The sequence below is a fragment of the Mesoplodon mirus genome (genome assembly GCF_964341445.2).
Source record: "Mesoplodon mirus genome assembly, chromosome: 11".
Taxonomy (NCBI): domain Eukaryota; kingdom Metazoa; phylum Chordata; class Mammalia; order Artiodactyla; family Ziphiidae; genus Mesoplodon; species Mesoplodon mirus.
Window position 1 is genome coordinate 99,684,320 of NC_138987.1, and position 18,353 is coordinate 99,702,672.

General features: G+C 41.4%; 1 protein-coding gene across 1 annotated transcript in view; it reads right to left on the minus strand.

The window, feature by feature from the left end:
• TULP3 (TUB like protein 3) overlaps positions 1–18,353 on the minus strand; it is a 43,313-nt gene that overhangs the window by 23,867 nt on the left and 1,093 nt on the right. Inside the window, exon 2 of the mRNA XM_082634792.1 lies at positions 1,452–1,503. Coding sequence (XP_082490918.1) covers positions 1,452–1,503 — 52 coding nt within the window. The remainder of the gene's footprint in view (positions 1–1,451; positions 1,504–18,353) is intronic.

The following is an 18,353-nucleotide window of genomic DNA, read 5'->3' on the forward strand; positions in this document are numbered from 1 at the left end:
AAGAATTGTTTATTTCACAGGCTCAGCAGTTTTATGGAATCAGGTGCACAACCCGAGCTGGTTCCTCTGCTTACAGGCCACATGCCCTGCGCAGGGAGATGCAGGCAGCCTCCTGCAACTGCTGAGACGTTTGTGGCCGTTTCCTACCCTGCCATGCAACACCAGATTTGCTTAAAATGTGCCCCAGTCTCCTTAAAGGATGCCAGCAGTGGTTGTGAGGAAGCCTGCCTGTCCGTGAAGCTGCTACTGCCGGGCTCCCTGGGCCAGGACACCTGGAGGTGGGCAGGGCAAACAGTGTGCACCACCACTGGGCCTCCTCCAGAGGCAGTGAGGCTGAGGCCATGATCCAGGCCCGGGAGGCCGAGCCCAGCCAGGGAGGAGGGCAGTGGGCAGAGCAGAATGAGTGGTGCTGACCACCAAGGCGACTGCCAACACCTTGCAGCGGAGGGTCTCTGAAGACCACTGGGCCACGCTCTGTTCCAGGTGCACATGAGAAGGCCTCCCAGGTGGTGGCCTGAGAGGTGGTGGACTTGGTGACAGGCCCCACGGAGGCACCATGGACACCAAGGGCTTGGGAGGGGCCCTGGAGGCCAGATGGTCCCAGGCGCGTCCCCGTGGAGACCTCGTAACTAGTTTGTAGTGATTCCACCTTTAAAGTAACTTACTACATTCCAAGTCCTGTTACGAGGTCCAACAGCAACATAAAAAAGCAAGACAAAACTTCAGAGGTATTTTTAGTCACCTACCACTCTAGACACTGATTGTTAATGATCCTACATCACAGCCTGGACCTACAGAATTTCCTGAATTAGAAAACATTCATATGGAAGTAATATATGTTGGGTATAGGTTCTAAACTGAGTAATCATTATGATCACATCATGTAACAATACAAAACTGTTCATTTATTCCTTCCTTCATTCAAGCATTTAATGAAGGATTACTATGGGCCCAGCCCTAGGCCAGAAACTTCTGATATAATGGTCATCATTAACAAACTCAGTTCCTGTTCTCATGGAGCTTAGTCTAATGGAGGAGATGAACATAAGTCAAATCAGTGCAAAAAATAGATAATATAATGCATAAGTGAAAAGTGGGACCAGTGCTATGAAGAAAAGTATTCTGTAGACAACAGAGGCTTTTAAGCAGCACAGTACCATTTTCAGATTTGCATTTTAAGATAAGAAAAAGACCTTGTAGTTACATGAAATTACAGTGCAGAGAGGTGTTTAAGGCAGCAGGATCAAATTAACTGCACAGAAATACAATGTTAACATTTTCCTAATTCTTATGACAGCTGCCAAGGAATTTTCAGTGATTGTAAATCCAAGGCCAGTTTTAATGCTGATGTCCTCAAGGCATGTGGGTCTTGCCAGACCCCAAAGTCCAGACCATCAGCTTCATGGTCAGTATAGCTGTCCACGTCTTTCAAGAGAGGAGACTCTGCTCACCTGATTATCCAGTTTCAGCTGCCGGAGCTTCATGGCCTCATCCTCAAAGGCACTGTTAAAAAAAAAAAACATGAAAAAAAAGCATGTAAAGAGAAAATCCTTTAAAAACCATGTCAATCTCATCTTTTCCATGTATCTAGTCCTTTGGGCTATTTGGAACCGATTAATTCTACCTTAGGGAAAGCACGGGTTTCCAGATGCTGCCCACACTGACTGCAGGAGGACGTGCCATACTTAATGCCACACACAGTCCACAGAGGACCTGAGGAGACTGAAGTACCCAAAGGACAAGAAAAAGGCAGAGCACAGACCCCCATGCATGCGGGGATTTTTTTTTCTCTTTAAAAACATATACTGGGGACCTCCCTGGTGGCACAGTGGTTAAGAATCCACCTGCCAATGCAGGGGGCACGGGTTCGAGCCCTGGTCCGGGAAGAACCCACATGCCGCGGAGCAACGAAGCCCATGCACCACAACTACTGAGCCTGAACTCTGGAGCCCGCGAGCCACAACTACTGAGCCCATGTGCCACAACTACTGAGGCCCGCATGCCTAGAACCATGCTCTGCAACAAGAGAAGCCACCACAATGAGAAGCCCGTGCGCTGCAAGGAAGAGAAGCCCCTGCTCGCTGCAACTAGAGAAAGCCCGCGTGCAGCAATGAAGACCCAATGTGACCAAAAAATAATAATAATAAATGAATAATCTACAAACAACAAATGCTGGAGAGGGTGTGGAGAAAAGGGAACACTCTTGCACTGTTGGTGGGAATGTAAATTGATATAGCCACTATGGAGAACAATATGGAGGTTCCTTAAAAAACTAAAAATAGAATTACCATATGACCCAGCAATCCCACTACTGGGTATATACCCAGAGAAAACCATAATTCAAAAAGACACATGCACCCCAATGTTCACTGCAGCACTATTTACAATAGCCAGGTCATGGAAGCAACCTAAGTGTCCATCAACAGACGAATGGATAAAGAAGTTGTGGTACATATATACAGTGGAATATTAGCCATAAAAAGGAATAAAATTGAGTCATTTGTTGAGACGTGAATGGATCTAGAGACTGTCATACAGAGTGAAGTCAGAAAGAGAAAAACAAATATCATATATTAACGCATATATGTGGAACCTAGAAAAATGGTACAGATGAACCGGTTTGCAGGGCAGAAGCTGAGACACAGAGGTAGAGAACAAACGTATGGACACCAAGAAGGGAAAGCGGCAGGGGGGTGGGGATGGTGGTGTGCTGAATCGGGCGATTGGTATTGACATGTATACACTGATGTGTATAAAACTGATGACTAATAAGAACCTGCTGTATAAATAAATAAATTAAATTAAATTAAAATATTTAAAAAAGATATAAGCAACAAGGATATATTGTATAGCACAGGGAATTATAACCATTATCTTGTAATAACTAATATAATATTGTAAATCAACTATACTTCAATAAAAAAGGAATATTAAAAGTTAAAAACATTTGCTAATTTGATAGGTAAATTGGCCTCTTGATTTAATTTATGGTTTTGATGACTTTAAACAATTTCTAAATAATTTTTCATGTTTATTATTACTTAATATAGTGAGTTGAAACAATTTTTCATATTTATTAATTACTTAATAAAGTGTAGTTAAATAGGGACTACAGGGCCTCCCTGGTGGTGCAGTGGTTGAGAGTCCGCCTGCCGATGCAGGGGATACGGGTTCGTGCCCCGGTCTGGGAGGATCCCATATGCCGCGGAGCGGCTGGGCCCGTGAGCCATGGCCGCTGGGCCTGCACATCCGGAGCCTGTGCTCCGCAACGGGGGAGGCCACAACAGTGAGAGGCCCGCATACCACACACACACAAAAAAAAATAGGGACTACATTAAAGTCTTGCATTTTCAGAAATAATGCTGAAGGGAATTCAGCACTATCTAGCCTCAATCTTTCATTTCATAGATAAGGACTAGCAGTTAGTCCAGGGAGGTTATATGGTTTGACCAAAGGTAAGACAGAATTATCACTGATTAAAAAAAAAAATACTTAGCACTGTGTCTGGAATATAATGAGTACTCAGTATATGTGTTTTTTTAAATAAATAAATCTATTTATTTTTGGCTGCGTTGGGTCTTTGTTGCTGTGCGCGGGCTTGCTCTAGCTGCGGCGAGCAGGGCTACTCTTCATTGTAGTGCGCAGGCTTCTCATTGCAGTGGCTTCTCTTGTTGCAGAGCACGGGCTCTAGGCACGCGGGCTTCAGTAGTTGTGACACACGGGCTTAGATGCTCCGTGGCATGTGGGATCTTCCCAGACCAGGGATCGGACCCATGTCCCCTGCATTGGCAGGTGGATTCTTATCCACTGCGCCACCAGGGAAGTCCCAGTGCTAAGTATTTTTAATGTATTATTTTATTTATTCCTCAAAACAGTCCTATGAATTAGGTACTATTATTTTTCACACTTTGTAGATAAAGAAACAGACCTGGAGAGCCATGCAGAAACAGCAGAAACAGACACTAATCCTGGTCCTTTTGCAAAGTCTAAATTACACCTAAAAATCAAATATATTCTACTTTTTTGAAGCTAGCTCTAGGAGACAGAAAGTTAGATAGTATATAGCATCTTACTAAGGCCACTGACTTCCTTTAGATCTAGCAAGTCATGTAACTTCCTCTTCAATAAAAGAATTAATAAAACACTATGCCATGGAATTCCCTGGTGATCCAGTGGTTAGGACTCCACACTTCCACTGATGGGGGGGGGGGGCCCGGGTTCGATCCCTGATTGGGGAACTAAGATCCCGCAAGCTGCGTGGCCCAGCCAAAAACAAAACAAAACAAAACTCTATGCCAGTCATCACAGTAGACTGCAAGTACGGATGAACAGACAAGATTTAACACCGTCAGGAGACAGATTTGCTTGACTGACGGAAGTCCACAAAAATGGAATCAAATGACTGTCTTCAACCGATAAACCAAACCCTTCTGAATGTCTTTAAGCTCTCTCTAAAGTCTTTTCTATTTCTGACAATTTCCTAATTTAAGATTTTGTGACTCTTCATTCTTAGAAAGAGTAAAGTATAAAACAAGGCAGAAGTGGTTCTCAATTATTTGTACTATAAGTATTTACTAGGGGTTGATTGCCAGAAAAAAACCATAAATACAAAATCTTATTTAATAAGACAAATTCGGACTTCCCTGGTGGCACAGTGGTTGAGAGTCCGCCTGCCAATGCAGGTGACACGGGTTCGTGCCCCGGTCCGGGAAGATCCCACATGCCGCGGAGCGGCTGGGCCCGTGAGCCATGGTTGCTGAGCCTGCGCGTCCGGAGCCTGTGCTCCACAACGGGAGAGGCCACAACAGTGAGAGGCCTGCGTAATGAAAAAAAAAAAAAGAAAAAAAGACAAATTCCATGGCTACAAAGGGAAGAATGGCTTTCCTGCATTTGGGGTAAACACACCAAAGCACTTTGGTTTAACGGTTAACCACCCCATTCCTACATTTTAGAGGTTTTATGCATTTTAATAATGCACTGCAACCTGGAATTTGTATACGATGTCCAAGGCTCTTCCTGACTACTAATGTGTAAGCAGATTTAATAACCCCTTAGATATAGATGTGGAGGTGCATTCTGATTCTCTGACAATCCCCTCTATTAATTCCTTTATAACCTTTACGTTTTAGAATAACAACAACATGGGCTTCCCTGGTGGCGCAGTGGTTAAGAATCTGCCTGCCAATGCAGGGGACATGGGTTTGAGCCCTGGTCTGGGAAGATCCCACATCTCACAGAGCAACTAAGCCCATGTGCCACAACTACTGAGGCTGCGCTCTAGAGCCCATGAGCCACAACTACTGAGCCCGCGTGCCACAACTACTGAAGCCTGCGTGCCTACAGCCCATGCTCCGCAACAAGAGAAGCCACTGCAATGAGAAGCCCACGCACTGCAACGAAGAGCAGCCCCCGCTTGCCACAGCTAGAGAAAAGCTCATGTGCAGCAACAAAGACCCAATGTACCCAAAAGTAAAATAAATAATAAATTTTTAAAAAAAGAATAGCAACAACAACATTGAGTGTTAAATAAATCTTCTCGTTTTTCTCCCTAGCTTAAAAGAGTGACAAATAGACAAAAATATCAGATATGTTATACATTTCGCCTCGACTTTGTGGGCCCCTATCTAGAGATGCTCCTGATTTACTTACTGTTTTTAATTCTCATTCACATGTTTTTAAACCAAGCTTTATGTATACAGTGATAGATTATTAGTATCCAGTGAACATTAGTATACACTTGAAAAAGTCCTACATAAAATAACTAAGACAAATAGTAAACTCGCTGTAATGGATTAGTATTTTCAACAGCTACTGCTATGAATCTGCTTTTCCTCCAACTCACTTGGCCCTCTTCACTAAACCAGAACTGTGAGACCCCCTAGCATGGAAAAAAAATCATTCTATCCCCCCACAAAATGCTAAAACCTCTTCAATAATGCTAAAATCTGAAACACTACAGAAGTCCTCAAACATTTCTCTTAAGACCTCTAACAGTGAAGAAAACGGGTGTGTCTTTAATGCCTTATCCTGACACCACCAATTCCTTTTATCAAGCCTGGGCAAGATGAACAGTTTACATAAACAGGGTGGTATAATCAAAGCATCTGACTGAACAGAAGAGGCACTAAAAAGATGCTATATAACTGCAGCACTTAGATACCTCCTCTACGTCAAAAGTTACACTTTCTCTGTGCTCTAAGTTTTAAATTATAACTTAGCAGAAATAATAAAGATATTTTAGGTACTTATAATAAATCTGAACTAGCATTTCTAGTCAGACTGGAATATGATCTTACTAAACTTGCATTTTTCCCTCTAATAGTCTCTTTCCTTCATTTGAAACTAAGCTGTTGAATGGCAAGCCTAAACAAGCCTGGTTAGTAAATCCACACAAAACAAAAAGAAGTCCTATAGAGTAAAAGAAATGAAATTACTGTTTTTCCTCCCATTTTTCTTATGGAAAATTTCCTATTTAATTGGTACAGAAAAAACCTTAAACACATATCTTTGAGGAATACAGATCAATCACACAAGTGTGGCCCATGGGAATGCCCACAGAACACCATTCTCCTGGACTACTCTCCAGTTACTGATTAGCCACAATCTAAACTGAAGATACCCACAAGGCTCTACTGCAGATAACACACAGAGAATTTTCTGAGAATGTGCTCGACCTACCCAACTTTGTTTATGGGCACCAATCTCAAAATGGATCAAAGACCAAAATGTAAGAGCTACAACTATAAAACTTAGAAAAAAACATAAGAGTAAATCTTCATGGGACTTCCCTGGTGGCGCAGTGGTTAAGAATCTGCCTGCCGATGCAGGAGACACGGGTTTGAGCCCTGGTCCGGGAAGATCCCACATGCCACAGAGAAACTAAGCCCGTACGCCACAACTACTGAGCCTGCGCTCTAGAGCCCGCGAGCCACAACTACTGAGTCCGTGCGCCTAGAGCCCGGGCAATGCAACAAAGAGAAGCCACCGCAATGAGAAGCCCACGCACCACAACAAAGAGTAGCTCCCGCTCGTCTCAACTAGAGAAAGCCCGCATGCAGCAACGAAGACCCAATGCAGCCAAAAATTAATTAATTAATTAATTTAAAAAAAATCTTCATGACACTGAATTTGAAAATTGATTCTTAGATGACACCAAAAGCATGTGTAACAAAAGACAGTTAAATTGGACTTCATCAAAAGTAAAAACTCTGGTCATCAAAGGACATTATCAAGAAGGTGAAAGACAACCCACAAAATGGGAGAGAATATTTGCAAATCATATATCTGATAAGGGTCTAGGATTCAGAATATATAAAGAACTCTTACAACTCAACAACCAAAAGACAACCTAATTTTTAAAATGTGCAAAGGATCTGAACAGACGTTTCTCCAAAGTAGATACACAAATGGCCAATAAGCACATGAAAAGATTCCTAACAACATGAGTCATCAAGAAATGTAAATCAAAACCACAATGAGACGGGGCTTCCCTGGTAGCACAGTGGTTAAGAATCCGCCTGCCAAGGCAGGGGACACAGGTTCGAGCCCTGGTCCGGGAAGATCCCACATGCCACGGAGCAACTAAGCCCGTGCACCACAACTACTGAGCCTGTGCTCTAGAGCCCAAGAGACACAACTACTGAGCCCGTGTGCCACAACTACTGAAGGCCACACGCCTAGAGCCCATGCTCTGCAACAAGAGAAGCCACCGCAATGAGAAGCCCGTGCACCGCAACAAAGAGTAGCCCCCGCTCGCCACAACTAGAGAAAGCCCGCGTGCAGCAACAAAGACCCAACGAAGCCAAAAATAAAAAATAAATTAAAACAAAAAAACACAATGAGATACCACTTCATACCCACCAGGATGGCTATGATAAAAGACAGATAATAACAAGTGTTGGTGAGGCTATAGAGAAATCAGAATCCTCATTTACTGCTGGTGGGAATGTAAAATGGTGCAGACACTTGGGAAAACAGTCTGACAGTTCTTAAAATGTTTAAACATAAAGTTACCATATGACCCAGAAATTCTACTCCTAGGCATATAGCCAAGAGAAATGAAAAGACATATACCCACACCAAAACTTATACACATTTTTTTCTTTACAGCATATTATTTCTTTAATAGAAAGGAATTCTTAAATAGTATATGTGTTCTACATCGATTATAAAAATAATATATACCCATTTCGTAAATCTTATTAAAATTTATAAAGAAAAAGAAACGTTTTTTCATAATGCTATCATCTTGAGATGATCACTACTAACTGCAGCAAACATCTTTCTAAATGTTTCTATAAATTTATTTACATTTACATATTTGAAATATTTATGACTTGCATCTTTTAAACTTAAGATTATACCATAAGCATCTTTTTATTATTATAAAAGTATTAAAAATATTACATTAAATGGCTATATAATATTCTATCATACAGACATTTCTTAAATTTGTTTTCTTTTTTTTTGTGGTAAAAAAACACATCATAAAATTTAATATCTCAACCATTTTTAAGTGTATAGTTCAGTAGTGTTAAGTATGTTTACATTGTTCTGTGTATAACAATTTTTATGGTAGCATTATTCACAATAGCCAAAAGGTAGACACAGTCCAAATGTCCATCAGTTGATGAATGGACCTGGTATTATCTATACAATAGAATATATCATTCAGCCATAAAAAGGAATAAGTATTGAAACATGGGAGAACCATGAAAACATTATGCTAAGTGAAAGAAACCAGTCACAAAAGACCACATATTATGATTCCGTTTTTGTGAAATTGGCAAATTTAGGGACAATGTAAATTAGTGATTGTTTAGGGATGGGGGATGGGAGTTGGGGGGTAATAGCTACAGGGTATGGAGTAGCTGTTTGAGATGATGAAAATGTCCTAAAATTGATTGTGGTGATGGTTGCACATCTTTGTAAATACACTAATAACCATAAGAAGTGTGTATACTTTCAATGGGTGAACTGTATGAGTTATACCATAAAGTTATTAAAAACAGGATCCGTGAATCCATACTGACTCTAAGTAAATAAACAAATAAAAGTCACAACAAAGATCTTCCTTCCAGACTAATGTCAACTAATAAATATAGAATCAATGACAGAAGTAGAATATGACCATCTTATAACCACCATTTAATAAACGACCTTTGCAAGAAACATCGATGGATGCAATAACCACTGAGTGAAATAGGATATTCAACACAATCTCAAGTATCTCCCCACAGAGTACATTAATTACAAAGAGGAAAAGGTAACTTTACAACGGAGAAATCTGACAGACATCGCCTTAACCAAGTGATGGGATACAGCAACTATGATATGACAGACTGATATCAGGTATCCCCTGACGTGACGTACTGAGAAGAATACAACACAATGTATGTAATATTCCTGCCAACAATGTTTAACCTAAATCTATTCAGGAGGAATCAAACCCAATGGAGGGAAATTCTGGAAGACAACTGTCAGGACTCTTCAAAAACGTCAATATCAAGAGAGATCCTCCCCCGTCACAAAAGGCTGGAGAACTGTTCTAGGTTCAAGTAGAGGAAATTTAAGAGATTTCTGGAAACCAGACATAACACACAGCCCTTGAATTCTGGACCACGACATACACACAGTAAAGACTCTCACTGGTGCACTGAGGATATCAGACCATGAGCTCCACATCAGGAGAGAGCAGGAATGGGAAGCGTCCCGTGTGCGATAACAGCGCTGTGGTCAGGCAGGAGAATGCCCTTCTGGGTGGGAACAGGGTAGAAGTAATGCAAGAACGGGACTAGGGCAGTGAGTGTGAGGGAGCCACACTCCTCTGAGTATCCATGAGGCCACGATGATATGAAAGAATAAATAAAGGAACGAGGAAATGGAGAAGGGACAGCTCTTCCTTACAGAAAGAAAAAAAAATCCAGAGACTAAAGATCAAAAGAATGATAGAAATCAAAAATCGCCATTAGGAAATACCACAGTAATAACTGGTGCAGGCAAGAGCCATCAATGGATTCTGAAGCTGGTAGGTGAAAGTACGGTGAGAAAGAGGATGTTTGCATAGTGTCAAAATATCTTCCCAACACCACTGTAAAGCAATTATACTCCAATAAAGGTGTTAAAAAAAAAAGTATCTTCCCACAAGATAATTACTCATTACAATGGGAAAGTAGTACCTGTGTAGTGGAGAAACCTGGGAGACAGGATCTTAACTAAGTGAGTAAGATTACCAACACCAACAGCAAGATGACAGCATCATGTTCCTCCTGATATGACGCACTGAGAAGGGCACAGCATCAGGTCTGCGGGATTCTGGTTTTTTTTTTTTTTTTTTTTGACAGCCGAGTGGAAGTGCAGTCTTAACCACTGGACCGCCAGGGAAGTTCCAAGGATTCTTGCCAAAAATGCATAGTCTCCATTTAATCATGAGGAAACACCAGACAAACTCACAGTGAGGAACAGTCTACTCTTCAAAATTATCAAAGTCAGTAAAGGCAAATTAAGGCAGACTAAGAAACTGCAGGGGCTTCTCTGGTGGCGCAGTGGTTAAGAATCTGCCTGCCAATGCAGGGGACGCGGGTTCGAGCCCTGGTCCGGGAAGATCCCACATGCCGCGGAGCCCGTGCGCAACAACTACTGAGCCTGCGCTCTAGAGCCCGCGAGCCACAACTACTGAGCCCGCACGCCTAAAGCCCAAGCTCTGCAGCAGGAGAAGCTGCCGCAATGAGAAGCCCGCGCACCGCAAGGAAGAGTAGCCTCCATTCGCCGCAACCAGAGAAAGCCTGCGCCACCACGAAGACCCAATGCAACCAAAAATAAATAAATTAATTTTTTAAAAAAGCTTCATATTATTCATCGTTAGGCAAACAAATCAAACCCACAATGAGATGCTATTTCACATCCACTAAGACAACAATAATGAAAAAGACAGACAATAACAAGTATTGGTGAGGACGCAGAGAAACTGGAGTCCGCATACATTGTTGGTGGTCCCATAAACTGCCACAGCCATTTTGGAAACCAGTCTGACAGTTCCTCAAGCTGTAAAACAGAGTCACCACATGACCCAACAACCCTACTTGGATGTATACAAAAGAGAAGTGAGAATATATGTTCTCACAAAGACTTGGACACGAGTGGTCATATAGCAGTATTACTCGTTATAGCCAAAAAGTGCAAACAACTCAAATGCCCAGCAACTAACTGACTGGATAAACAAAACGTGGCGTAGCCATACAAGAGAATATTATTCAGCAATAAAAAGGAATGAAGTACTGATACATGCGGCACATAATAACATGAATGAACCACAGAAACATTTCGCTAAGTCACAGAATCCAGTCACAAAATACCATGTATCATACAATTCCACTTATATGAAATGTCCAGAATAGGCAAATCCGTAGAGGCAGAAAGTAGATTAGTGGTTGTCTTGGGCTAGGAGTAGGGGAGGGGACAAGGGAATGATTGTAAATGGGCAGGTTTCTTTGATGGGGGCGTGTGTATGATGGGAATGTTCTAAGATTAGACTTTGGTAATAGTTGCAAAACTCTGCAAATACGCTAAGAACTATTGAATTGCATACTTAAAATGGTTGTATTTTTCAGTATGTAAATTATACAATATAGCTATTAAAAATAAGGTACAGTGTATATACTGTATTTTCAGTAGATAAAGATTATATTTTTCTAAGTGGGGAAAAAATAAAAAAAGATGTGTGTGATGTCCACAGGCACAGAACTCCAGGATATACACAAACTGTTAACAAGTCGCCTCAAAGGTAGGGTATCAAAAAAGCCTTCTTTTCCAAACCAGACATTTTTGAGAGTAAAAGAGTATGAGTAATTATACATTTATAATTATAAACGTAATTAGTAATTACAACAGCAGCTGTAAATCAGAGACAAGGGTAGTGAAACAGGAAAGCTTCCCATACCCCATGTTTTACTTTTGTGATTTCAGAACCAGTCACCAGTCATTACTTCCCTCCAACTTATGGACATATAAATAGCCTTTAAAGTCTAATTTTATATCTAATAATCTATTATGGGCACACTGATGTTTATGTGGGTTTGTTCAGGCAATATTTCCATCAAAGTGCCTCTAACAGCCGAAGAGAGTGATTTCATGGGGAAAGGAGGGGAAGTGTAGCCCAAAGAAACCATCTACAATACTCTATCTTTAGAACCTCAAGTTGTACCCTGAAAATCAATTTAACTTTGCATTCTATATTACATTATCACTGGCTCTATTTTAACAAAAACCCCACTTCTCTCTTATAATAATATTCATAATATGAATAAATATGACTGTCCAGGAAGAAACATCCTTATCTTGTGACTCAGCACAGGGGTCTGCAAACTACAGCTTCTGGGCCAAATTCGGCCCACTGCTTATTTCCGTATTGCCCGTAAGCTAAGAATGTTTTTTTAATTTTTAAAAGGTTAAAAAAAATCAGAATAATAATATTTTATGACATGCACAAGTTATATCAAATTCAATTTTACTGTCTATAGCTAAAGCCTTACTGAAACAACCACGCTCTTTCATTTACTGCACATTCCTTTATGTATTCCCTACAGCTGCTTTTACCCTAGAACAGCAAAGCTGAGTAGCTGGGACAGAGATCGTATGGCCCAGAAAGTACAAAATATTTAGCATTTGGTTCCTTACAGGATAGGTTTGCTGACCCCTGGCGCAGACCAAACGAAAGGGTCAAATTCCCCATTTAGGGAAGCACGGGTCTGTGGTTAGAGTGGTTTCTAACACAACTTAACCTCATCTACAAAATGAGGATAATTGAGCACTAAATCAGAAAGTTACTGTGAAGATTAAATGAGATTTAGCCCATGTAAGCACTCAATAAATGCAACGACTGCTATCATATAAGATTTTTGCTCTACAACTTTTTTTTTTTTGTTTTAGCCACACCGCATGGCATGCAGGATCTTAGTTTCCTGACCAGGGATCCAACCCGTGTCCCCTGCTGTGAAAGCGCAGAGTCTTAACCACTGCACCACCAGGGAAGTCCCTACATTACAACTTTTTTAAGCCTACAAACAAATGTATTACCTTAATCTTGTCTTCACTGACAGGACTTTAATAATTTCACCATGATATTACCACCTTTTTAAAACTTTTTCACAGCCTTTCTTATGCTGGAAACCTAAACATTTCTAGATTTCTCCTTGTATTAAATAAATCTTCAAAACTTTGAATTTTTATTGATATTGAAACATTAATACGTTGTCACATTGCCAGGTGCAGTACAGTCCCATTTAGTAAATAACTACTGCGTGCCAGAAACTACATTAAATACTCTACATACCATCTCATCTAATTCTCACAATAAACCTACAATCCCATTTCACAGAGGTATCAAACTCAGAGGGGAAGCTATCTGCTCAAGGTCAGACAGCAGATGAGTGAAAGGGCTGGAATTCAACCACAAGTCCCAGTGCCACCTGCCTCAGCCTGCAGACCTGCACCTCTGAACCACAAATATTCAAATGGTCAGCAGAGAGTCCGGGATTTCATTACTATGGTATTTCAGTGTCTCCCAAGAATCTTTTCAGTCAAAATGCCAGTTCACTGGTATTTTTAGGCAGCAGAATTTCGAAGCTAGTGAATGGATTCTGAAGAAGCCCTTGGGAGCAGTTGATTACAGTATAAATACTATTGGAAAAGAGTCATCAGATTTCATTGTGTCTGAACTGATTGCAGTGCCAGGTAGTTGGGTCAATAGCTATTAATAAAGTAATTTTCTCTAAGTCAACTGACAAATAGATTCACCTTGTCCATATCCCAAATGTCAATACAGGAGGCCATATTTTCACATGCACTGAGACCTAAGAGCACATCTGGCTGGAACAAAACATCGCTTCTGGGAAAAGGCATATAAAGATCAATTAGAACTGCCAGAAAGACTCCTTAGAAATCTAACCTCCCTCATCAGTAGAGAATTGTTAATATTCTAGGCTCAACTGTCTTCTACTTGAATGACTGCCACAATCTGGAACTAACTTAATTGAAGCTAGAGAATGAAGATCCATTTCCGAAGAAGCCCATTTAGTAGAGACAATCAGAGAGAAGGGAGAATTGCTTGGGGAGAGAGAGGCAATGAGAAGGAAAACTTGGCAACCGATCAGATGATTCATTTGGCCCCAGAGAATGCAGCAAGGAAGACTGCTTTACATGAAGCCCTCTCCATTTTGCATGTCCCACAGAGCAAAAGCAAAAAGCATTCTTTTAAGTGAGCCAAACAGAAAGGTTATTTAAAATGAATGACTTGATCCAGAAGTTCAAGAACCCATTTATTCTTTTTTCTTTTTCTTTTTGGCTGTGTTGGGTCTTCGTTGCTGCGCGTGGGCTTTCTCTAGTTGCGGCGAGTGAGGGCTACTCTTTGTTGCAGTGTGCAGGCTTCTCACGGCGGTGGCTTCTCTTGTTGCGGGCTCTAGGCGTGCGGGCTCAGTAGTTGTGGCATGTGGTCTCAGTAGTTGTGGCACACGGGCTTAGCTGTTCCACAGCATGTGGGATCTTCCCAGACCAGGGCTCAAACCCATGTCCCCTGCATTAGCAGGCGGATTTTTAACCACCGAACTACCAGGGAAGTCCCCCCATTTATTCTTTATAGATTTAAAAAAGGACATTACTCAGAATCACAGTGCACTCCACCTTTTGCTGGATTTTCCTTTCCTCGGGGGTTATAGTTTCTCTCCAGCAATGTTACTTATTTCCCTTCTCTCTTGTGTAAAGATGAAAGTACATTTTTTTGCCTAACAACACCAAATAAATATTTCCACTCCCATTCCATTGGATGAAATTAATACTCATTTGTACTTTGCTAAAATGTCCAATTTCTTCAACTGTTTGCCCTAAAAATAATTACTAGGATGTAATCAGTACCAGTTGTTATCATTTATGTGCACAAATGGCATCCAGAAATTATCTGGAATACATATTTTGATAATAATTGAGAAAAAGAAGAGAGGAGACTAGAAGTCAAAAGCCCAGTTTTACTTCTCGATTTTAGTTTTGATTACATCATTTACTTGTAACTTAGCTATATCACACCCTTTCCGAGCCTTAATTTCCCTATCTATAAAACAAAGATAACGACAGTGGCCGTGCTCTCTTCAGAGTTGTGAAGCTCAAAAGAGATCATGTACGTGAAAGCTCTATGAACACTGCAAAGGATACACAAATGTAAGCCATCATTATTGATCGTTTTATCTTGACAGAGCTTCCCTTTTTAAAAGCACAGCTTGCCAACTTTACTCAGTCAAAACATCTCCTTCTACTTTGCCCCTGGCTTATATGACATATCAAATTGCTGTAACAAAATTACACTGAATTTGAATAGGAAAACAAGTCAACCCTCTATAAACTTGCTTCATTCTAAAACCTAAAATCAAAGGCAAACTATATATTTATTGACATTTCTTCCAGCAAATCTAAGAAGCGATTTATTTTTCAGGAAGCTTGTCTGAAAAATAATTCTTGTTTTCTTCCTACAAGCCTTACTTTCTATACATTAATTATCACAGAAAAAAAACCTGAAGGAACTATAGTTCATAGTCTAAAAATATATCTTGCCCATGACGAATGCAGATATCAGAGTTTAGATTATCGTATTCTACCCTAAAACTCAAAATCATCACTTTTTTTTTTTTTTTTTTTTTTGCGGCTCGCGGGCTTCTCACTGTTGTGGCCTCTCCCGTTGCAGAGCAAAGGCTCCGGACGCGCAGGCTCAGCGGCCAGGGCTCACGGGCCCAGCCGCTCCGCGGCATGTGGGATCTTCCCGGACCGGGACACGAACCCGCGTCCCCTGCATCGGCAAGTGGACTCTCAACCATGGCGCCACCAGAAGCCCTCAAAATTATCACGTTTTAAGAACAGGAAAGGAAAATGAAGAGATTACTTAATATACAGAATACCTTTGGAAGATCCCCCTAAGAAACCTGCCAATGAACGAACTAAGTGACACAAAGACAATGAGAAAAGAAGACATACTTTTCACTGAATATCATTTTGTACCTTTTGAAATCTGAGCTATGTGCAGTTAAAAATATGGTATTTTATTAATTCAGTATAAATCATGGAGGGAATCCGAAGAAGTCCTATTATTCCAGAGGAGAAAACTGAAGCCAAAGTAGTAGATGAGTGCTTCAGTGTCACACTGCTGGACAGTGGAAAAGCTGGGCCGAGAGCTCAGGAACCCAGTGGAAGCCTCCAGCGCTTCCCCCTCGCCACAAGGCCTTGTGGTCAAACAGCAAGGGCCACCTGATAAACAGGTGGCCGTACTAAACAGTACTAAAGGACTAATGCAATCTCTTTCAGAACTGTGGCCTTCCAGGGGTCCTCGTGACTTCTATGATACAACAATAATCATTAATGTTGTCACAGAAGTTCTAAAGCAAAGGGTCAGAGATAAGAATCCTCATTATCAAGACACATAACAAGGGCTTCCCTGGTGGCGCAGCGGTTGAGAATCTGCCTGCCAATGCAGGGGACAGGGGTTCGAGCCCTGGTCTGGGAAGATCCCGCATGCCGCGGAGCAACTGGGTCCGTGAGCCACAGCTACTGAGCCTGCGCGTCTGGAGCCTGTGCTCCGCAACAAGAGAGGCCACGACAGTGAGAGGCCCATGCACCGCGATGAAGAGTGGCCCCCGTTTGCCACAGCTAGAGAAAGCCCTCGCACAGAAACGAAGACCCAACACAGCCAAAAATAAATAAATAAATAAATAAATTTATTAAAAAAAAAAAAAAGACTCATAACAAGTACTAAGAGTTAATAAAGACGGCACAGCCGTCGGAATGTGGACAGTGTGTCTCTTCTCAGGCATCAGCAGATTCAGGCTCTAACCAGGACAGGAAAATGGTGCAGCCTTTACTAACAGTAAGAAAGTCTGATGAAGGCAGCACAGATTTAGTACAAAGAGCTTCTTCCTAGTGAACTGACTCAGAGGAAGTAAAAGCAGACCACAGGAAATTTTAGTTTGAAAGAAGCCTTAACAATTCCACTGAGAACTACTCTTGAATAGAACTAAGGATTATCAAGACCCCTTCTAGTCCTAAAATCCTCAAACATGGAGAAGCAAGGCAGCTTCAGCTCCTCTTCTGAGTAACTCAAGCATACTTTTCCTCTTGGTAAGAAGAAATGTTGGGGCCTCCCTGGTGGCGCAGTGGTTGAGAGTCCGCCTGCCGATGCAGGGGATACGGGTTCGTGCCCCGGTCTGGGAGGATCCCATGTGCCGCGGAGCGGCTGGGCCCGTGAGCCATGGCCGCTGGGCCTGCGCGTCCGGAGCCTGTGCTCCGCAACGGGAGAGGCCACAGCAGTGAGAGGCCCGCGTACCGCAAAAAGGAAAAAAAAAAAAAAAAAAAAGAAGAAATGTTAACTTTTTCTTTCAGTGGGCACAAAGGCAGGGAAAACAGCAGCATTTCCAAAGGAAAGAATAAGAGAAGCCAGAAATGAAAACTATTCCAAAAACGTCTGAGTCTGTCTGCTTGGAAAGGGAATTTATTACAGGGATTCTTCTTTCCTTCCTAGGTCTCTATGTAGCCTTCATATTTGAAGAAATACATGGATGTTAGACGTTATTAGGCTTTTACTGTAGCTTTTGATATCTGCCAAACATACTGTAGTCACATATTAGTTAATCTAACTATTTTTAAGCACTGGGTAAGTCTGTTTGCCAACAATTAGTTCATCTAATGAAGCCTTTGAAAAAGAGAGAACTTGAGAGAGGATAACAAGCCTGGCCAAGACATAACCTCCAGTCATCACTGCTGTTTGTATTTCTGAGGAAAAATCATAGCATGTGGACAAACCATACACTAGGACTTTCTCAGTCAACCCTGGGTCACAAGGTCCCATCACGTGGAGAAGACCTCTCATCACATCTTCAATCCTGTATCAGGAACAAAAGGCCAGAGAGGCTCAAGTTCCAGCACTAGCCGACCACTGTCATCTCCAGGGGAATCTACAATACAAACACCTAACCTCAGCCAAGGATCTGAGAGTGCTGTTTCAAATTCCATCTCCAATTTCCACTAAATATTTCAGATACAGGAAAAATGTCTGAAGTAGTGTTTGTTCATAATTTTTCTACTTTGTTGAAAATAACTCTGCCTCATGGGAAAATGGTCTCATCATTCAAAGAAGAAAAAAACAGTCACGGGAAACTTGAAAGTCAGATGTTATCCTTCACACTGAAAGGTACTGATACCAAAAACTCTATCCATGTATTTCATCAAAAACGTCCTAAACACACAACCGGAAGCCAAAAAAGTCAGAGACATTAATTCCACTCCCTCTCGGCAACAAGTCAGTTAACCAGTGACAGAACCTA